General features: G+C 39.1%; 1 protein-coding gene across 2 annotated transcripts in view; it reads right to left on the reverse strand.

Annotated features, from left to right (window-relative positions):
* MIB1 (MIB E3 ubiquitin protein ligase 1) overlaps positions 1 to 23,847 on the reverse strand; it is a 72,695-nt gene that overhangs the window by 25,665 nt on the left and 23,183 nt on the right. For both annotated transcript variants that reach the window (XM_042839639.1, XM_042839638.1), the window contains exons 6-12: positions 22,211 to 22,415; positions 20,309 to 20,492; positions 19,915 to 20,059; positions 18,497 to 18,630; positions 17,422 to 17,529; positions 15,723 to 15,920; positions 13,153 to 13,304 (exon numbers count right to left, since the gene is read on the reverse strand). In XM_042839639.1, the coding sequence (XP_042695573.1) occupies positions 13,153 to 13,304; positions 15,723 to 15,920; positions 17,422 to 17,529; positions 18,497 to 18,630; positions 19,915 to 20,059; positions 20,309 to 20,492; positions 22,211 to 22,415 (1,126 nt within the window). The remainder of the gene's footprint in view (positions 1 to 13,152; positions 13,305 to 15,722; positions 15,921 to 17,421; positions 17,530 to 18,496; positions 18,631 to 19,914; positions 20,060 to 20,308; positions 20,493 to 22,210; positions 22,416 to 23,847) is intronic.

Here is a 23,847-nt window from a genome sequence, read left to right on the forward strand (position 1 = left end):
GCCACAAATGGAGAACTCTTTTAAGTAAGAAGTTCAGTGGCTGCAGGCTCCTTCCCCACAAGCAGAGAGGCAGCTTCTTGCAGTGCACAAAACTCTGCTCTTCACGTTGCAGGCTTTCCTGCTACTGCTGTTCTATTTATCAGAATTTTCTAGAGCTGCTGCCAAAATTTTGACAACTTGGCTAAGTGGCTATCATTCAGAACAGCACTCACTGAAACTAGCATGTACTGTACCATAAAAAGTCATCTCAGTGAATTAATGTTGCATGCCAATTACATAGCAATTCCTAATTCACCAATCCACATAAAGTATTAATGAGGAAGCTGAATCACACTATTCTGTTTTCAGGATCATAACATCAACATGGTCCTGAAAACCTGCTTTCCTTTTCCATACATTAAAACAGAGTACAGACTGCTTTCACTGTAATTGTATTCAAAAGATTAAGAAATCAGCAAATCTAAGAGTAACTACAAAATCAGCTTCAGACTATAATCATCTGCAGTTTATTCAGCTGTTACAGACTATACAGCTAATTGAATAGCTTCAAAGATTACTGACAAACATTTAAAAGCCTTATTAAAACACCAAATTTGTGCCACTGCTATGCTAACTACTATTTTTGTTTGTTTTGTGACAGAAAAGCTTTGTCATTAGCTGGGCTACAGTAGGGGAGTTGGAAGTAGATGTTCTCTAAGGTCCCTCCCCAGCCAAGCCACTCTACGACTGGCAGATTAGCAGGAGGCTGATAATGATCTTAGGCCTTTTTCAGTTGGATAATCTCATGCAAACTCAATTTGAAATTTTCTAGAAAAAACTTTGGTGAAGCTTTTAGAGTAAATTTTCTGCAAAGCATGAAGTGGATGAAGGATGTTCATCTTTCACATCTTTCACCTGCTCAGTGAAAACAGGAAGGAGAAAGTCTAAGCGTGGGCAGAAATGAAGGTGTGTGCTGCTTCCCCAGCTCAATTGTTGGGGCATGGTAACTTACAAAGCCCACCACAACTCACGTTTTCTCTGGAGCTGCCACCTTCTGGTCCGACTTATCCTCCCAATACAATGATCATCACCTAGGCTCCAACGGTTGTTAGTGACTTGGTACAAGAAACACCCGTTTATATTCTTTTACAGCTTTAATTTGACCTTGCCATTCAAATATGCTTTTTGAGTGTTTTTTTTTTATTACTATTATTTTTATTCAGAGAGTCTGGAATCATGGCTTAACATACACATATTTAAATAATGAAGTGTATCAGAACACAAACTCAACAGCATGAATTTTCTGACAAAGCAGTCACCAGTGTCATGACCAATGACCAATACAGTATAGTATTCATTATTGATCTACATACATAATTTTTTTCCTTGTGTATTTCTTCTTACAAAATTTTTACAGCTGCTCACAACACTTTTAGACACAGTTTGAATTTTGGGTGGTCCTATGCAGAGCCAGGAATTGGACTCTATAATCCTTGTGGGTCCCTTCCAACTTGGGATGTTCTGTGGTTCTATGATTTTGTGAGCACTACCTTAGAACACTGCATATAGTATGGCTTTATTTGTAAAACCTACAGGGTAAAAAGTATTTACAAGGAAGATGAAACTAGTACACTGCTGCATGGAAAAGATTTGAGGTTTAACATTCTTTACTGCAAACCCATCCTTCTATCCTGTTTAAAGAAAAACTACGCAGGAGATTCTCTGTTACCAACTGCAATCTGATTGCATGCAGCATAATAAAGGGGAAGGTTGGTTGCTTTGTGTTTGTTTTGATAGAGAATAGATACATATGATGAAGTAAAAAAAGAGCCTACACGTCTGCTTAAGCACATTTAGGTTAAGTTGCTATCAAAAGACACTGTCCCACTTTCCCCTACTCTGCCAATGCAAGCATTATGTTGGCTGCATAAGCAGTCACTGAAACAACTGCCAGACTAGGTATACTCACTTTCACTCAGATCAGTGAGCTCAACCAGGTTACACTGCAACTTCAGAGCCACTGTGAGCAGTAGGAACAAGGAAGTACTGGATCTGGAGCTGTAGGGAGGGCAGACTGCCCTTCCCAGGAGCAAAGCCTTAGTTCAGCGCAAACTGATCAGGAAACCTTATATATAGGGGTTGTAATAATGATTCAGTGCACCGTACAAGTTCCTCTACTCTCCTGCCATTCTCCTCCCTCAGGTCAGCTTTCCAGTGTTACAGTGTGACAACATCTTCCTCACGCATGATAATTCAAATTAAACTGTGTCTTGAAATGTTGCTCCCCCACCCACACACTCATTCCTCCGCTCCTTCCCAGTCCTGCTCATCAGCCAAACCTGTTCACATGCTTCCTCTTATATCTACAACACTTAATTACACAATTTTAAGACAGCTGCAATTACAAAGTCATCTTTTAAAGTATATATTTGCATATACATTAAAATACAAAAGCAGCAAGACTACATTTTACTTATCCTAATCTTGTCCTCTACCACATTTGTTCAAAAATAAAAGTAGTTCCCACCAAAGCACCTACAAAGAATGACCTCGTTCTGTATGATTATTTCTCATGCAGATTACTACTCTGATCCTGCTCACTGGGAGCCAAAAGAAGTATTTGTACCAACACAGTGCAAGAAGTAACACAGGAGCAGGACAGCACTATTTTTGGCTGCGCTATGATCTGCAGCACACGTCAGCACGCAGCTCCAGGCCAGGCAGCCCGCTGCTCCGGCTCACAGCAGCTCACGGACAGCTGTGCTCAGAGTGGGAAAGAAGCACCCCCAGAACAAGTGACACGTGGAGCAGCACCTGGGAGCGGCGCTACTGAGCACCACACAGAGTTCGGCATTTCGTATCCATCAGATTGCTCAGTTAGCATGTGTTTAAGCAAGGAGGCTGCTTCCTTCTTTCATTTTTCAGTGTTGTCAATCAGTTCTCAGCACTTGAGAATTTCCATTCATGAAACTGAAAGGAGCATGAAACTAAAGGAGCAGTAAGGTATGTCATACTCAGGGATCACAAAAATATGCTCTGCATTAGTAGAGCATCAATTTAGTCTTCAAAGCACAACTCTGAAATCAATGGGAAACAAATGCAACTTCTACCAGAGAGCTCTGCTGCAACAGGAACTATGGGACAAGTGGGTGCCCACAGCTGGGGGACAAAGACTGCACAAAAAGGGGAGGAAATGAGCGAACCATGATCCAGGAGCATCCTTGCAGGGCTCTGCCACTCATCACCCACCTCCAGGTGCTGAGCTTACATGGATGAGTAACGACACACTATGTCAGCGTTCGCAGAGATGGTTAGATGGAGTGAGAAACTCTTCAGCACTTTCACTCTTGCTCCCAAGGAATGTAAAGGAATGTTGCTGTGCAAACAATAAAATCTTGAAATATTAGGGCTCCGTATTCTGTCATATATGTCAGTTACTTTATTCACTTCAGAGAATAACATTGCAGATATTCATACAGAGATGAATACACTTTTCTATTCTGCATGTGTTGCACTGGTACAGTTAGAGGCCAGTTCTGTACACACAAAGATCAGACAGTCGGAATGTGCTGTTCAGGGTTGGGTTGCTACCTTTTCTTCCTTTCCCTTAGATCTCTCTCCACAGAACAGCAGCACCCACCTCACACTTCCATTTATTTTTCAAAACCCGTTTCCTAGTTTAGCACGGAACACCGCAGGACTACCGAACACCCTCAGCACCGAATCACAGGAATTCGCTGCCCTCCGTGCCTCCTCCCGGCCCCCACCCCCCGGGCCGGTCCCCTCCGGCCGCCACACTCGGGGTCCGGCCGCCCTCGGGCAGGGCTGGAAGCGCGGATCTCCCCAGGCGCGGAACTCCCTGAGCGAAGCGGACCCGCAGGCCGCTCAATCGATAGGCGGAGCGCGGGAGAGCGCCCGGATCGACAATCGGCAGCTGGGAGGCTATTTTTTGCGAGGGTTGACTAAATATGGTCAGGGAAGAGCGAGGCGCGGGGGAGCCGGGCGGCCCGGCTGTGCGTGTTTCAAATGCTTAGCCGCCTATAAAGCCCGGCGGCGGGGCTGTGGCCCGCGAGCGGCAGTGCGGGCGGCGGGGTGCTGACCTCTGCGGACGGAAGGAAGAAGGAAGGAAGGAAGGAGGGCTCCGGCAGCGCGGAGCTGCGGCGGCGCGCCCCGGGAGCGCAGCTCGGGCACGGGAGGATGCGGGGCTCGGCCGCGGGAGCCAGAAGGAAACACCACTGCGGGAGGGGGGGAGATGATCGCTGCCTTCATTTATTTATTTATTTTCAATTTTTCTGAAGAGACTCCCAACTTTTTTTTGGGGAGGGGGCTGATTTTCTTTTTGGGCTTTTTTTTTTTCCCCCCTTCCCCCCCTCTTTTTTGCCTGTGATTACTCTCATCATAGCCCACCTTCTCATGGCTTGCCAGCACCCATCCTTGGACTCTTAGCTCCCAGCCCAGCAGCCGTGAGGTACCACCTCTCCACCACCACCACCCCACCGCAGGCAGCAGGTGCCACCGGCCCCGCACCTCTCCGCACCCTGCAGGCCCGGCCCGGCGAGCGAGATGGCAGCTGCCGGGCCCTGGCCGCACCGCTGCCAGCCTGCATGACCCTGAGCTCAGGTAACGCACCGCCACACCGCCTGCCGTGTTCTGCACGTTTAAGGATGCCTATGACTTTCTGCATGTGTGACTTATTTACTAGATGGGGTTTTTTTGGTTGTTGTTGTTTTTCTTTTTTTTTTTTTTCCCCTTTTTTTCTTTTTCTTTTAAGTTGTGATTAATCCCTCTGCTCTAGGAGCAGCTTGGTTTGAGTGTGGTGGAGTATCATGCATTGGTGGTGTAAAGAACAGGCCAACACGAATCCAAAATTCCTAGCAAGAAAGCCCAACTTGTCTGGCAGAATTCTTGCTAGTGAAGATCAACTCAGATACCGCAATGCCATTAACTGCTCAGCAAACAGCATTAGTTTCACTGATACATTCCTGTTTTCCTATGCAAACCACAACTAAAGGACTACCAGCCACACAAAAAGCCACCAGCATGGCTGGGCAGAGCTCTGAAGCTACGCAGAGCACAGAGGTGCTGTAGCTTGGCTGCATGAGGGATCAACCTACTTACAGCACTAGGATGCTGCTGCATTGCTGCTCTCAGTGCTGTGCCGGCTTCTGCCACACACTGGTTTGCTCTCTGCCAGCTGCACTAGGGCTCTGCCATGAACTGCAGAAATCCATACTACCTCTGCTCTCGGCTTGCCTTACCACTAGTACATATACTAACTGTCACATCATTTACCTTCTAACGCTGGAAAAAGAAAGCTTACTCCTCACAGTAACCCCAGTGAACCTCTGAACCAAATTTAAGCAGCCCCAAGCGGTGTCTGACAACTCTGTGGAGCCAAACCCCTCCAACACACCTAATGTTTAACTTCCAGACCTAGTGGAGTCTGCAGAAACAGTTTGGCTGGGGTTGTTGGGCTTTTTAAAATTTCATAACATTTAAAGCGTGAACAGCATTTTGACTAGAGCAGGTGAGTGCCAATTTAGGGGAAAAAAAAAAAAAAAAAAAGAAAAGCAACCCTGTTCTGTAGAAGTGTTGAATAGGAATTAGCTGCCACATGTGACCTTGGGCCTGACAATCCAAACCCTGTCACAGCAGTTAGAGGTTGTTTGCTGAACTCCATGCCATTATGCCTGTGATAAGCAGGACCACTGTGGCACACGCACATCCACTTTTTAAGACTACTCTCAGCTACAGCAGAAACCTGCAATGAGTTTGCAGAACACTGGGTGTATGAAGCAGGAAGGTGGGGCTGGGGAGGGTAAGGAAGTTTCTAACTGCTGTATTGGATGAGCTTGTGGTTCCCTCCAGGATCCTACATGAAGAAACACACGTGGAAGTAGTCCTGAAGACCTCAGAGAAAGCTGGCACTTTCGCAGTGGAATACAACTCCGAATCCCAAGAACACATCCTGCAAAATTACCAATGATTCAAGTCTCCGTTCAACCCTGGTTGCTCAGAACAGCAAGCAGCTGCAGAAGCCTGAATAAGCACTTCTCTTGTCAGTGCCATCAGAGCAGTGAGCTATAACTGGCTTTAAGCCACTGCACAGGTAAATTGCATCATTGAATTCAGTTAGATTGAGTAGATGGGTTTCTATCATCAGTTAATTGTAACATTGTTCTCCCAAAGAAATCTCAGCCCTGAATTTTACTTAATGAAAGAACCAGTAAGCAGCAAAGTCCTTTTCAGGTTCATTTGAGCAACTCTACAAGTACCTGCTCAGAGCACATACTTCTTTATGTACCCATATGAACATACAATGCTATGGAATGTAAAGAAGTATGTATTTTTGGCAGGCACAGAACGACCAGTAAGAGGAAACTAACAGCTGTTGGGAAGAGCATGCTTCCCCACATTTGAGTGACATTCAAGTGACAAGTTAACTGGCTAAGGGTCAGCTGGTACTGCCTAAATAACACATACTTACTAGTAACAACTCACAAAGCATTAAGTTAAGGGACTATATACGTGGGTTGAGAAAGTTTTTCTTGGATTACAAACTTAACGTCAGCTGTAAACACAAAACCCACAACGAGGCTGGGAACTAACAGTTCAACATGCTAATTCAGATCAGCAAAAGTTATGATTACAGTACACCTCATACAATAGAACCTAAACAAACTTTAAAAGCCCAATTACCAAAACACATCTCATTTAACCAAGCCATTGTTTTACTAATCTCAGCAAGTCCTGTATGCTTACAATGACACCTTTTAAATTTGCATCTACCACAGATCATTTAACAACTTACAGACTGCAACCAGGACATAAGCAGAAACAGATGAGAAATTAAGGCTGTGATTTAGAGAAAAGGATTTACAGAAGTACATTAAGTACAATGACATCTGCCGTTTAGCATATAGCATTTAAGTTAGAATTTTCTCCAAATCAGCATTTACTATGCTCACTGAGCTCTTCAGTACAAACTGCTGTGTCTGGCTTACGCACAGAAAGTGACAATACAGAGATTTCTAGGCCCCAGTTGCTAGTCAGCAGATTAAAGCTATTGACAGATTCCTAAAGGGAAACACAAATGGCAAATAAGACTTACCTAAGTTACCTTACATATCATTTTCAAATTAACCACATTTACTTTAAATCTGGATTTAAAAAAATTGGCCATGCAAACATTTTATAACACCTTGAAAATTTTGAGACCTGCTCTGGAGAAACGTCCCACAACAGTTTAAGTTCTAAAAGCAGGATTAATTAAAATATGCGAATGCATACCGTCCCTAAGTTAAGAGGCTCAACACTAAATTCAGGAATAGGGAAAAAAATCAGAGGAATACTCTCTGCTCACCAGTACAGCAATTCTATTCATAAAGCAGCCTTCTAAGAGCAGTTAGCTGATACATTCATGAGAAGCAGGCACATTTGTCCCAATTTAAAAGTTCTAACTCTATCTATGTGCTTACTAAAATGTCTGGGAAAAAAAAAAAACAACAACAGCAACAAAAAGCAACATACCAATTTTAGATTGAGAACCTTATTTTTAAAATACTCAAATAATACTCAAATAGCTATTATACATAGCCTGCTATTTTTATTGCTTGAAACTAAAGAGTAACGCACAGTAGAAAGAACCACAGAAGAAAGAAGGAAGAATGGTTCTCTTATCAGAATCATTTGTTCAAGTAAAATGCTTAACATTTTTTAAAAAGCCATTTCTCTTATAAGCAGATATTGTGACACAAAGACAATGGCATCTCTAAATCCAAATTCAAATCTACTTTATAGTGGGAAACAATCAAACCATAGTGGCTAATCTCAGAGTGATGCTACTGAACTTGATCACGCTCACAGAAGTAATCTGGTATTACCACCAGCTTTACAGAGAGGTTAATTGCTAAGCATCCAGTTGTTCTACTGAAGAGTTCCTGTCCTCTGTGCTAATTGATTTGGTCTCCACTGTGTACTCAAACTTTTTAACATCTCAAATGTATTTACAGAGGTTTTTGGTAACAAATCATCATACCACCTTCTTTCTCCTCTGCTTTGTGTAACACTTCAGCACTGTTCCGAAACAAAATGACAGTTCTGAGTGACACAGAAGTTAAAATTACACGTTGACACTGCTTCCTGCTAGTTCATGTTAGCGTAGCTCTAAGAATACATATCCAGTCACTCTGAAATGTCACATCCATCACTTAGATCAGCTGTTCGGTTTTTAACTGAGCACACGTTGAACTTTGGGCATCTGCTGACACAGTTGTAACTCAAACATTTCAACTGTGTGACTGACAGGGATAACAGATGCTGACATTATCAAATGCTACACGGCTTTTTTTCCATGGCCGTTTTTTGTCCCGATATGGCCAGTACATGCAACTGTATTGCCATCCAAAAGCGCACTTGAGCAGCTGTATCTGTAAAACAGTTCCTGTATAACTGGTAAAAATAGAAACTAATTTTATAACCATCTTTAATGCTGAAGTCCAAGTGACACACCTGCTATGTTTCTATTAGCATGCATGGTGTTGGGAATATATTTACATAAATCTTCTCACCAGTATCAGACCGTGCAGCAAACAGATGCAGACTATACTTGATGCAGTCATTATTAGTGAATGGCTCCAACTAATTTTTGTCTACTATTTCCCACTGCAGTCAAAGCTCACTTCAAAAAAAAAAACAAAAAAAAAAAACCACCACTGAATTCAGCACACAGCATATAAAAAGCTATGTTAGCACATGCACATGTTAAAGGAGGCTTGGTTTAGGAGAATTAAAAAATTAAATCCCAGATCTTTCATTTTTTTTAAACTGCATTTTACCTGATATATAACACTTACATATACAATCAAGTAGGAAAAAAAAAAAAATCTGTCTTGCTATATTATGTAATCATTCCTAAAAAGTTAATACTAACCAGAGATATAGTGATGGAATTGAAAGCACTTGACATTTACACTTGTGCTAAGCAAGTACAGCACTAAAGCAGCTGCAAAGGGTAACCTGCCAGAAAACCAAGGGGGTAGGGAGGTGGCAAAATGAAACCTTCTCTCCAGTAATGCTCAACATTGAGAGGCAAAGGAACTCTACCTGAGTACAACCTGAAAGCACGCTGTTTTTGGTCACTACCCTAGAATTTCATTATTTCAGATCAAGAACAGTTTATACTGCAACTAGAATTTGAGCTGAGACTCAAAGAATTAGGCAAGGAAAATACAACCCTGTACGTATGAGGCCTCACTGGCACATATCTTTCCATTTTGCCACTTCAAAATTAAAGAATTTAAATTTGCAATGACTAGAAACAAAACACAGCTCAGGAGGAAGCCACACATTCTTTGTGAACAGTCCGCATATGCTAAAGGGTCTTAAAAATATGTTCTTAAATTATAACCTTCCTGCACTCCAATGCTTTGCTAAAGCTGGTAAAATGGAACCAAATCACCTCTTCAATGGATTTGGTCCCCTTCAACCAGCTGTAGCTATGCATTGATCACTACAGGATTTTTTATATATTTAAAGCTAGACGGTAAGCCAGAATAATTTTGCAGAGAGGGCTGATTTTTTTCCAGGCACTTAGAAGATAGAAGGTAACAAGAAGTACAGTGAATTCCATAGCTCAAAAATCTCAAGGTTGTACCTGTAAATAAACAGCTAATGGTTGTATATATTCGTATATATTCATTGCAAACTGACCTTAAAACATTTTTTAAGATAGGCAAACAGCGAAATAAACACATTTTCCAATGACTGATTGTCTCCTGTATTTTTCCTCAAGTCTGCTACACTTTTAACAGAACTGATCCCCCCAGAAGAAGATACAGAATGAACAGTATTTGCAGTACCACATCTACTTTCTGGACACCTCTGTTATCCCTCACTTTCCTTTGCCCCCTTCTATCCTTTAAAAAAAAAAAAAAATGCAGCAAATTGCACAAGGGAAGCAACACCCCAGGTAGAAACTGTATTGGCTGCCTTGTATGCTATCTGGGCATATTATTTACTATTTAAAGATAAAGTTGTCACTGACCTCAGCAGCTACAGGCTATCTAATTATAGGTCTGCCCATGGAGATTATATTCCCCCTTAACACCAATCTGAACAAAAGTCTTCTTTCAAAGCATTTTCTGACTTAATACGTAATAGTAAACAGTTTGAAGAGCATGCTTTTAATTTTTTTTATTTGGAAGCATTTAGCTTGTCTGAAGAGCAAATAAGTAAAAGCAATCTTTGCTTCCAATTTCAGAAACTAATTTTACAACTCTTTGATTATTCCAGACCTTGTCTCTTTGAGGACTTGCATGACCAAACACCACAAATTCCTGAGATACTAAGAACAGCTGAAATCCTAACTCACAGAACACGTCAGTTAAACTCCATTACCAACCAGTTCAAACCATCTGCACATTCTAAAAGGACAGATCTATGAAAAATAATATAACAACTAGGGGGGGGAAATTGCAATTCCATTTTGAAATACTATTTTCTATTTGCTAGTTTATAATACAGACATGACAAACCGCTTGCCATCAAAGAGCCGTGTAAAAGCTGCATCGTATTCCAATATTTTTTTTAACCTAAAGAATAGTTCCTCAGTTACCAAAGAATGGTCTGAGGAACTAGTAGCACGTGTGCCAAGAGAAGTCAGCTCCAAAAGCAGCCTCCATTTAGGATGCTGACTGCAGTGTGAATAGCTCTCTTCACAAGATACAATACAAATCTCCATCTAACTGGGGCAATGGATATATCATACACCCACACGGTCTCATCTTCAGATGAAAAACTCAAAGTCACAGGTACGTGAATAGATCAAACATAACCAGAAGTTGAAAAATGTGGTAAACAGAACTGATCTGTACAGTATAAGCAAATTTTATTCTGAAAAATCTCATTAATGCTGAGGAGACAAAGTCTGCTGAGCTTAAAGGTTCACGGTACTTTAAATGAAAACAAAACATTCATATAATAATTATTTATATATTTATATATTTGACCTTAAGGGGAGTCTAGTGCAGTCTATTCCATATATGGCACCATAGCCTCAAGCCACGCAAACTCCAGCTTAGAAAGCTTAGATAGGAAATACAAGTAAGTGCTTAAGTAAGGCTTCAAGCAGAATGTATTGTGATCCTTTACAGCTAAAAGGTAAAATTCAGAGCATTATTTTTAACAGCACTTTAAATATTTTGTACTCAGTGCATTTAACAGATTAGTAGTATCTATTGTTCTATATCAGATTAGAAAGAACTGGTTACTAATATAAAAAAATCTGCTTTCATCTGGAGAGAGGCCAGTGGCAGAACTACAGATCAACATAATGAAATAAATGACAACCATTTAAGACTAAATGAAAGCAGAACTCAACTCTCAAATGAATCAAATAATTATAATTGGGGCTGGGGGAGGATGTGAGGAAGGAGTGGCACAAAAGAAATCTTTCTGAGATCTTTTTATTTCCATTAATTCTTCCCAGGTCGATGTGTAAAATGCCTAATTCTGTGAAGAAAAACAAACCTACCAACTTCCATAGTAGGAAAAAAAAGATTCTCTCTGTCTACCTGCTTCAGAGGTACTCAAGCACAGCTGCAACCAGAAAGTAGATACCTAACTGCTTTATATAGCAAGCCTTTTCAGATACTAGTCAAAACACACATACAGGGAAACCTACACAAGGTTCAAATCACTAATACTGGAAATACTTTTTATTCTTGAAGTAAAAACTTTCATAAGGAAGAAAGGATTCAGGGAAAAAAAACTGTATGATGCCTCACGTTCTACCAGCTGTCAAACCAAACTAGGCTAAATTCCAATTTTGATCTCTCTGTCAAAGAAAAATCTTGTTCATATTCACCCACAGAAAAATCTTCAGTACCCCTAGGAAGAGCTCTTTTTCCATACATTTTCCTTGCATTTCATATTGAGATAGTTTTTCATGCAAACCAACTGTGACAAGAGCCTAAGGAAAGTAACACAGAAGTTAAAAAGAATCCAACCCAGGTAACTGGAGACCGCACACAGTATTCCTGGTTAATGCTGTTAATGTAAACATGGAGAGTTCATGTTAAATGAGTAAGTTACCCCTTTGCGAAACAACTGTCTTTGAATGCCAAAAATACACTCCCTTCACAACATCCTCAAAACGTTCTCTTACAGACCTATTTCAGGCACTGTGGAAAGCTGTAAATACAGTTATTGCTCCTATCAACACTCCCAACCACAACTTTCAACTATGTGATTCCATTCATTTTACATACGTAAACACTCATATTTACTTTTTGACCATCAGCCTTGATAGCTGTATGCTAAGACACTCACCCACGTTATTCCCACACACAATGTACATAACATCCTTATAAATAACATCCTTATTCATCTAGCTTCATTCAACTGAAAAGCAGAAAAATTTAGCAGTAAACAAGCATACACATTTCTTTCTTCATGCAAAGACAATTCTCCGCCATGCAATATCACCCAAGTCCTGTTATTATAACAGCCTTCAAGAAAATCACATTATCCATAACATAATAAGCAACCAGCAAGTTCTCCCACAAAGTTCTACAATCATTTTCTCTGCAAACTATCTTAACTGAGGATTCAACACAGATGCATAGTATGCAACTGGCACAAAACAAATTATGCCTTAAATTTAACTTCTTCAGAATAACCTGTTACATAAAGAAGAAATTCCTTCTACACATGCTTTTGAGGAAACAAAATCATGTTTCTTTTAACAAAGGGGATTGAACCCAACAATCCTATCACTTTATAACCACACAGTATCTTTAGAAATTACTCAATTTTTTTTAAAACCTCAAATCCCTTCCCCAGTTCCAACGTTCAAGAAGAACAGAAGCATTTTTACAAATGCTTTAAGATCCTACTTAACTTCTCACTGGTAAAAGCTTGTTTGCAAACTTTTACAGACTTCTACAGAGATCCAGAGTTGCCTCAACACAGCACTGAATGCAGCAGATTAGTGATTTCATTCTGATTGTGGCCTACTCTACTATTAGAAATAATTCCTATCTAAACAATATCCAAATCTAAGAAACAACTATATGCAGGCTCAAGGACCTTTTAAAAGAATACCACGATTCCACATTTCTATGCACTTGTCTTTCACAAATGAGAAAATATTTTTTAAAAACAAATCTTTACCTTGGGTTTCCTCTTAGTGCAGCATGGTGAAGAGCATTAAAGCCATTGTTGTTGGTGATAGTAACATCTGCACCAGCTTCTAACAGTACAGCCAGGATGTCATCACGCTTTTTACTTATTGCATCATGGAGTGGAGTGTCACCTTCAGAATCCTGAAACCAGAAACAGCTTGCATCAGTTTCTGTATGCATCCACATTAAGAAGTAACATGTAAAGTGTGGCTATACTGTAGAGTTCAGAGCATGGTGCTTCTGCTCTTGTTCCAGTTTTGAAAACACTCGAGTAGGTAATCCCTCCCTGGGCTCCCAGTTTTCTATGATTACCCAGCTACCAGAACTCCAAACCAGAGTTTAAGCATGCGTTGCATGTGACAACACTGGAGATACTGGTGTAGATATCAGCTTCTGTATCTCACATGTGGATTAATGAGATGCCCAAATTAACATTTCTGAGTAACAGAAGGTCAGCAACAAGAACACCACAACAGAGATTAGCCAGGCAGGGAGAAGGAAGGGAATTCTGAGTGATGATGGCAAATTAGTAATTTACGTGGTTAGTAATTAACCACACAAAAGATAATGCCAAAAAGATGATGGGAAATAAAAGCTTAAAGAGAAGGAAAAAATAAAATGCAGGCCAAGTAATTTAGGTACATCTGTCATTTTAACTGAAGCACATCATTTTCCATGAAGCAAAGGCCAACGTCACAAGCAATATTAAGCTTTTAAACTTCTTATAGCTCATACTGGATTACATTACACAAGGAAAATGAAAATATTTCTCTGATTTCATTGCATAATTAAATTGAAGACAATTCATTTATATTTTTAGCTTGTCATTTTATTCTTCAAATATCCCAAATAAGGGGAAATACTACTTATTCCTAAAAGTAGTTTGTACATTACTTATTCGAGGACCCAAACGGTTGGGCTAAAAAGGAATGTCCTATGATTAACAGTGAGAAAACAAATCCATTTATGCTTATTTGCTGCTATCTAAGCAAACTCTCCAGATTTATGCTTCCAGTAAAATTATAACACCATATAAGTCAGGAAGACTTTTGTCACTGACTCAACTACTAACTGATAAACACAGGATCTGAACATTTTAGCAATACAGTCCAGTATGAAAACAAATCTTTTGAATCTTTACCATGAGAATCACAAATTGACAAACAAAGTGTCAAATAAAGGAAAAACTTGAACCAGTTTGCTAGAATTTAACTATGCAGCTTTTATCTAGTCTAACTGATGGCATTTGCTGAATTTACTGCTTACAAATTAACATGCTTCTGTTTACACCAAGAATGGGCTTCAGCGGAAGAGTGATGGGCACTTAAATTCCAGTCGTGACTCAATCTGACTACTCTGTGCTCTTATCCACCAAGTCAGTTGCCTACTCACATTTGCCCATTAGCATTCTGCCCTGCAGGATCTGAAAGTTCGTTATGTTCAATGACAGTTTTATTTTCCAGGTAGAGATCCACAGCACCATTCTACTGAATTTTTCAAACCAAACGAATTTCTGATATTTCAAGTCAGAGATATTCACTCTGCCTACCCACAGATTGTTGTATGATGCACATTATCACCCCTCACTAAACTCAAGACAAAAGATTCTTTACTTATCCCAAGTTCAGCAAATACTAAGGAGGGTATGGATGAACACTAGCTGGCTGACAGCTCAGCCTCAGCAAGCTCAAGAGTATACACACAAAGCCAGGTAAAAGCAGACAGACAATCAATATATTAATTAATTTTAAGTTTGCTTTACTTTTGTTACATGAATATACAGTTTTGAAAATTTTACTGCTTTTTGACATGATGGCAAAGCAAGATGGTAGATGTATTATTAACATGTCTTGATTTTATCAGGACATTACAGCTTTTTCTTTCCACTGAAAACCTCTTCTGACTTGTTTTACTAATGCACTGCATGAGATTGCATTAAGCTCATGAAGAATATGGATGCTTGCTTGTTTGACAGCAGGTTTCTCCTCTACCTTCTCAACAGGAGGTTCCACTCATATGTCACAGCTTCCACCACATTCATTACAGATAAAATTGCCTGTGTAATTATGGAACTTGAGGCCCCATATATCATGACCTTTTAGATAAAAGTCTGAGCTTTAAAAGAGAATTTGGCTAAACAGTTGTATTGACGATAGGTCAATTCTAGGGGAAAAAAGGTTTCTTTCAATGAAACATTCCACAGTATCAACATCCAAAGAAAAATTCAAAGCTGCAAACAGCTGCAGATTAGATAGAGAAAGAATTTGGAGAAAAAATTAACAATCACAGATAACTACAGTCTGTGAAAATATCAACTAACATGAACTGGCCTGAATAAATCAGGTGCCTTTATCAAGCTTTTTAGAAAACCAATCAATAACAGCATTTCTATTACAGCTGGTCACATTAGGGTAGAAGATGGGAGAGAGAACTTCACAAGGTCTGGTCCTTTCCATCCTATTTTCCGTAATTATTCAATTATCTATACACAGCATCCACACGCTTGAAATGCTAGAAGTAGAATAGATTCACGTTTCAGGTATTTAACGTCTGCATTACCTGGAGACTAGGATGGCAGCCAAAGTCCAGTAAAGTCTTCACAACTTGAAGATGACCTTTGTTGACAGCAATATGAAGCGGAGTCTGCCTCCGTTTGTTGCGAGCGTTCAGATCTGCGCTGCCTCGGTGCAAAACCTCAATCACAGCACCCTCGTCACCAAAGGCCGCGTGATGGACAGCCCTGTCTCCATCTTTATCCTAAGGTAGAAACAATAGTTTAACTCCATACATTTCACACTTCAAGAAATTAAACAGAACCATGAAAATTTCTTTGAAGAAAGGGATATTTAAATAGAACTGAGATTATTTAAACTAATAAAAGAATTGATCAAACCATAAAGGAATAATAGAGAATGAAGAATCTGTGTACAGAAATATGCATTCTACAATATATGATATTCAATGCTATATCACCATCAACAAAAACAAACAAAAACACAATACATCACCCACCCTGTAACTAAGGATAACCTATTCTGTAATCCAGGAACTGCCAAATTCCAAATCATGGAAGAAGACCAAAGAATTGTTCATAGGATTAAGTTACATATATATTAGGGCTTATCATATCTTAACTTTGAGTTTATAAATTGTTTTCCAAAGGAAATTTGGGATTGAAACTAAAATTAAATGCAAGTTCTGATTCTATGATGAAGCTTCACAGCATTAAAATTCTGATTCAATTCAGTTTGTCTCAGTTTCATTACTTCATTCTCATATTCTAGGTATATACTATAGTATAAATAATACTATTTAATAATAATAGACAGCTTCTTAAGCTGTCAGTAACAATTTTTTTCTGACAAAATAGAAGCCACTTGAACTCAGAATTAAGCTGAGGTAAGCACAGAGGAGGCAACACCAACAGAACCTTCTTCTGATTGAGATAATGGGAACACTAACAACCCCACCAGATGATCACAAGATGCCTTATCTCAAAGCTGTATAGATAACACTTTGACCTCCCTCTGCAATGCATCTAATCCTTCCTTACACCACTGAAGTATCAGTTCACAATTTGATTAATGCTGCAGCTTGGATCCCACAGTACAGATGAAAAGCAGCTCAGACTAGTTAACAACAATGCAGGGCGTGTACTGCAGTGAAAGTTCAGCTTCTACAATGAAGGTGTTTCACAGATTTTAGTCCACAGCAACAAATTACTGCATCAAATTTGTCATTTTTGCCATTTAAGTAGAAAACTTCTACAAAGCAAAGGTGTACCAGTGAATATGAAAATTATTTCAGTACCAAGGAATTTATCATTTCATCAGTGATATCAACACAGCATAACTAGCTTTTAAACACAAAGCAGCACATCTTATACTAAACACACAACACTTTGCCACACTGTGTCCAAGAAAAGCAATCAGTATGAAAAGATAGTCTATTCATTTCTCTGCAACCTGATTACATACCGTTAAAAAAAGTAAAATTTTTCTACACCCTTTGTTACTCTGCTTGTTTTTTTAATAGCTATCTATCAATCAATCAAAAAAGCAAAAGTAGTTAAACTGTCATCAGAAAGAAACATGTTAGAAAGCTTAGAAATATAGTTGCATGTAGTGCAAACTAAAATAAAACCAGAAGAATTTATAAATTATTGCAGGAAAGCAACTCCAATAGATATGCTATTCATGTGCGTAGGTAAGTTTAAAATGTAAGGGTACAAAAAGAATATTTGAAATATTTCATTTACCTCTGCTTCTACATCCACATTCTGTTTCAGAAGCAACTTCAAAATGTCAACATGGCCATTCTGACTAGCTGCTTGCATAGCTGTGTGTCCAGCACACTGTCCATTTACCTGGAAGCAATTAACACTTTGAGATAAATGCACATAGCTCTATGAGACACCGCATACATGCAAGTGTCTTAGAAAACAGAGTATATTACTGAATCAAACACAAGACTAGCAAATGAACTATTTTTAGAAAGCTGCCTTTTTGACATCACCTCCTCCTAGGTCTGTGCTATCTTATTTTCACGGCATTAGCTAGATTGAAGGAAAGAAGAAGCATTTATTTCACACGTTAAGATCTTAACGACAGCTGGATTAAAAAACGTATATAGATTACCTTTGGGCCTCTGTAAAGACAAGCTTTTGAAAATAGGCCTCATAATGATGTCTGTTCTCTGCTCTAAGTTACACTTCATTTTCTAATTTACATCAACAACAAAAGTCAACCTGAACAGAATATCATGCTTTATATAATCTTGAGCTACAAACTAACCCTTGGAATTGATGGAGATTAATCTACTTCCTACAAGGATACCTACTGTTCTAGTGACAAAAAACTCCGATTGTGATTTTGTTTTTCCCGAATCGAGTCCTTAAACATTTTCTGTCTAATTACACAGTAATGTGACTAAACAATTTGGGAAACAGTATCTGGAGAGATTAGGTGATCTACCTTATGAACATAGAGAAAAAAAACCACAAAAATCCACTCATCCAAATCTACCCTCCCTCCTCCTAATCTCTAAAAACAAAAGAGGTCTGACACCCTTCACTAATTGTGAGAGTTTAACTCTCTGCCATGACTCTGGAAGACGTAGGACTGAAGACACTTTTATTCACAGCAGACAGCATAACAAAACTTGTCCACTGAAACAGGGTATTAAGCAGCATTTCAGACATCCCTCTGCACAATTCAAAGGAAAACAAACGGGAGATGATGCACTGGAACAAGGCGTATTACTTCTATGCAAGCATGCTACTGATTGGCTAAGGACATCTATACCATTAGCATTACAAGACCCCTGTAACTCACATCCACATCTGGTCTCTTTAGCAGATCTTCCACTTTAGCAACATCTCCATTGGCAGCAGCTTTAACCAATTCTTCATTGAGATCTCCAGATTCTTGGGTTTCAAATAATTTCTTCAATAGCTGGGACAGTCTCTCTACATTTATTAAACAGATCACAGTTAAGACCACAATTCTAGCCACAAAAGAACAGGAAAAACAACAGCAAAGATTGTCACAATTCTAAAGACATGTAACTAGTAACACACAAACCACCTTTAAATTATTATAGGGTTTTCAATAAATCTGAAATCCTGATCCCCTTAAATAGTTGAGACAGTCACATCAAGTATTTCAGAACAGAAGGGTTTTTTTTTAAACCACAAATAGCTTGTCTACCACAAAATACAGAAAGGAGGGGGAGCAGGCAAAAATACAGATTTACATGTTGATGTACCAGGATTCTTAGTCTTCTATCTTAACTTTGTCAAATTTCTGCCTTCTATCATCATAGTCACTGTGTGTCTTTTTTCTATTTTATTTCCTTTTTTGGAGAAAATTCACTGTATCTATGCTCACAATCCCTATGAAAAAGTCTAAAAGCCTATGTATAAATATTTCTTGACAGAGTAAATATGTGAAGGGGGAAAAAAAAACAACCAATTAGCTATAACAAAGAAGAAAAAAGACATTTTAGTACAACCAACTAATGAAACTGTCAATAGAACACAAAACATGTACAGGATAATCTTCCTGCCATCAGTATTAGATGAACACTAACACTTTAGGACAAGGTGGAATGGTTTTAAATTGAGACAGGGGAGGTTTAGGTTAGATATTAGGAGGAAGTTTTTCCACACAGAGGGTGGTGACGCACTGGAACAGGTTGCCCAAGGAGGCTGTGGATGCCCCATCCCTGGAGGCATTCAAGGCCAGGCTGGATGTGGCTCTGGGCAGCCTGGTCTGCTGGTTGGTGACCCTGCACACAGCAGGGGGGTTGAAACTGGATGATCATTGTGGTCCTTTTCAACCCAGGCCATTCTACAATTCTATGAACGTGAGCAGGTTCAACAGAAATGAAATGTATTCATGTAGCCTACAAAAAATTTCCCACTATGATTAGCCAAAGTATATTTGATCATCCCTTCTTACCACTCCAGCTTTAAAGCCTTCAGTGCTGGTCTCCAAAGATATACTTGCAGTGTAGCCAAAGAGAATCACACATTTGATTTTGCATCTATCAAGATAACAACTATAAACAACTCCATGCCTACTGCAAGCTTCTCCTTTCATCTCCCCATGAAGAGTAATATTGGAGTAGCCAAACATCAAGCCCTGAGTTTTATTAACTTTACATACAAGCTCTGTACCAGTATTTAACAATTCTGTGATTAACACAAGTACCTGTCACACATTCGTTACTGGTTATTATTTAAACTTACCACCAGATGCATTACTTATAGCAGATCCTGCTGATGCCACCTTTGAGACAGCTGCTGGATTATATGTCCAAGATGTCCCACAAACCTCTACCTTTAAGTCACTGTCTGAATAGATCTGCTGGACACGACCAACTTTACCTAAAGTCTGCAGGCAAGGAAACATCTTAAGTAAATATACTACGAATAAAGTAGTTAGATATCTGAACGTTACAGAAAACAATTTTTATCAAATCAGTTGTATAATAATTCAGTTACTAATTCTTCTAAATTTCATCAGGGTATTGTTTGGTTGAATATTCTTTCTCTGACACTTTCATGGCCTCCAGGTATTATTAACAATCATAAACAGAAATATAAGTTTAATCACCCTGAGTCCAAACATACAGCAACTTACAGGAAGCATTGCTTCAGCCCACTCTCCATGACCTCTCTGAAGAAGCTTGATTCGCTCCAAATCATAGCACACTTGAACAAGGTCACCCACTTGAAACTGAGAAGTACCTCCTTCTGCACCTTGAGCAGCATCTCCACTTCGGACAACGTTGGCTTTGGTGAGAACAGCTGGATTAAATGTCCACCTAGACAAAGAATCATTTGAAGTAGGTTTTAAACTTGGGAAGTGAAATGAATGTTTAAAAAAATGTTAATAAATAAACTGAATATAAATAAACTGAATAAGGTTCTGCTTGTATGCCTAAACCTTCCCGTAAATTGATGCTGCAGCACATGTTGTTAACTACTTCTTGCCCAGATGAGTGAATGTGGCTCATCAGTTGAATACTGCCATCCTCAGAGATGTAAATTACTGAAGCAAAGAAGAAATGTCTTACAAGCTAACAGCTCATGACAATGTAATATTCTTGAAAGTAGTTTTTTTAATTATTATTATTATTCTAGGGCAAGAAGGAGTCAAATTGGAATGGGAAAGATTGAGTTGTCTCACAAACGACTGTACTGTCAAGAAACAACAAGGGAAGAACTCTGGATGTTGCTCCTCCTCTCCAAAGTCAGAAGATGCTATATGGAATTATAAAAAGATTCTCCAATCAAATGCATAGTCAAGATGCACCTGAATTTGAAATGAACTATCCTATTTTTCCAATACCAATTTTATTGTTTTACAAAAATTTAGCTGTTTTTATGCCTGATTATATTCCAGTATTTAAATAAGGTCGTCCGCGCTTTACATGTAATTTGTTCCGGGATTGACTTGCATTCAACTGTTCGATCTGGTCGAGAAGCATCAGGTGACTGATGAAAGTAAAGGAAAAAAAAAACCACAATATAGATTAGCTACTCTGATTGCCTCTATAGCCACAATGATCAGACAAAATGGTACTTGCATCCCTATGGCTCCTATTAGTTGAGAAAAAAGATTTTTGCATTACTTCGCAATATTAACAAGCAATATCCAGAGGAAAAGCCTGAATACATTGACACTAATCTTGATAGATATTAATCTTGATACATTTTTTGTTTTGTAAGTAGATTAGAGTGGTGAGCAATCACTAACCACATGAGTTCATCAAGCGCAATGATTCTTAGCTCTTTTGGGACAAATTAAATAGGTCAGTCTCCAGGCAGAACTGAAATAATGATCTACTCATTGGCTGGTTTTTAAAGAGAAAACCAGTACCTGTAAGCAAAATGACAAAACCATTTGGACATAATAGCTCCTATCTATCAGTACAGCTGTGTTTGAACCCTGTTAGCATCAAAGCAGCTAACAGAACATGAAATCCGGCTTGAACTAAGTGGTTTTGGCAACAAGTTCCCCAACACTTCCTATTCTTGCTTCACATCTACCCAAACTAATACCCCATTGATTAAAAAAAAAAAAAGCTAGATACAGATCAAGTCAATGTATCTAGACTATTAGATGAGATTCCCAACCAGGACATTCATCACCAATTCTCTTAACCTGTTTTCCTGAAACTCTACATTGCACTGCTCTTATCATTCTCCCTGAAACCATGAGGTACTTCATAATAATAAAAAAACAAGTACTGTGTAAAACACAACATTTCAGAAATAAGGTATTCCACAACTTCATTATTTTGGACTCAACCTTTTTCTAAGTGTGAAAGGCAACAAATCTCTGTCCTACTACAGCTTTTAATCCTTTGAGTTCAGAGAGTTTATATAAGCCCTCATTACATATTGCAAAAGAAATATAAAAATCCTCAGAGATATCTTAATATACACACAAGCAGAACAGAACCTCTCTGGCAGTAACTGATCACACGTGCCAAAAGCAAAGTTTGTGATTATGAACATCAGAGACTATAAAACAAACCTGTTGCCACTTGGATATTGTACCACAATGTCATGATCCTCATCAATGCCACAAACTGTTCCAGTTGTTGTTAAGGTTTCAAACATGCCATCAGTCCATCCTCCATGACCATGCTGCAAAGACTGTACAATTTCCAAATCAAGGTCAATGTTTACAAGGTCACCAATTTGTAGACCACCAGGATTTCTGTTACCATTTTGTTCACCTAAAATAGAAAATAAAAGGTGTTCACATGACCACAGTAATTTTCCAAGCAAACTGAAAAAGATTTCTGACACAGCTGATAACCATGAGGCCCCATATCTACAAAACTGTAGTGGTCAAGAGCTAAAACAAATACAAACAGGTTAAAAACGCTGAATCTCTGGGTATTAAATAATCTATTCTTCTTGAGGTTTCAAGGCAAGTAAAAAAGGTGGTAAATACTAAGTCCTTCTTCCACTATGGCTTCTAACCAAGATGTAATAGCTATCATATGGTGCTAGACATATGGTAATGTCTAGTTCTGATAGTTTTGAGGTAATCACATACAAAGTGCCACCTAACCATTCATAGATTGAAAGACCAGCAAAATGCTTATAGAAAGTGGTTTTGAATTCAGTCAGCCCATGAATGCCGAAAAAGAATTGGCAAAAGACTACCTCCAGAATGATGAATAATGGAAGTGTCTTTAGTGGTCTAAGTGACTACAAAAAAGGAAACTTGCAAATTTGGGGGCAAAAACCCTCCACCATGGACAATGCTTGCTTTCAAAAGACATCATTACAAGAAGTCAACAGCTGATGGAAAAGAGCATACACCCACACCCCTCAAACTGCGGTAACTGATGAGAGAAGAAAGTTGTACAACTGCTCACTGATTGAAACAGAGGATGCTATCTGCTGCCATCCACAGAATAGCAGAGTGACAACCACAGAACTCATGTACATTGAGTTCAGTGACAATATTGGTTGCATAGGAGAGGGTCAGCAGAATTCCTTTAACAATACTGCTGCCTAGGCAAGAGTCAATATGAGAAAGGGTCCTCATGCCGCAATAGTAAGTAGAAAAAAATAGTCTGACACAGAGACAAAAAACATTCTTTGGAAGGAGACCAATTCCAGAGATCGAAACCCACACCAGATGTAGTCCTGCAATTAGCAATGCCAGTAATTCTGCAGAGGACAGAATGGCCAAGAAAAGACTTGATACTATTGAAGAAGAAACTGCTGTGGAAGGAAGCACGCTTGTGAATAGATGCTCATGTTCAATGAACTTTGATTTCTACAACCACCCATGTTGTCACAGTGACTTGTTTCTGTTCTAGTCTTTGTTTAAAAGACACGTACATAGAACTCTACAGTCTGCATCCATCAACACAGGAGATGGTAAACAGCCATGCAAAGGACAATTAAGTTAAAGAATATTTCTTCAGAAAAACTGCCAATATGGAACTTCATAGATAGAAAACTATTCAATAGAAGGCATTACAAACATCGCAGAGACAGCCCTGATTAGACAGGGAAGCCTAAGCAAGAAGAGAAAAAAAAAAACAGCAAAACAGTAAAAATGGCAGAGAGTTCTAGAAGTGTTAATTAGAGAATGTGATCTTTGGAGGCTATATGGCCCGAGCTCTTTGCGTAAGCTCTGAAATAATC

Source organism: Centrocercus urophasianus, unplaced genomic scaffold (genome assembly GCF_019232065.1).
Source record: "Centrocercus urophasianus isolate 14NV4802_14NV808 unplaced genomic scaffold, USGS_Curo_1.0 seq_11, whole genome shotgun sequence".
Lineage (NCBI taxonomy): Eukaryota > Metazoa > Chordata > Aves > Galliformes > Phasianidae > Centrocercus > Centrocercus urophasianus.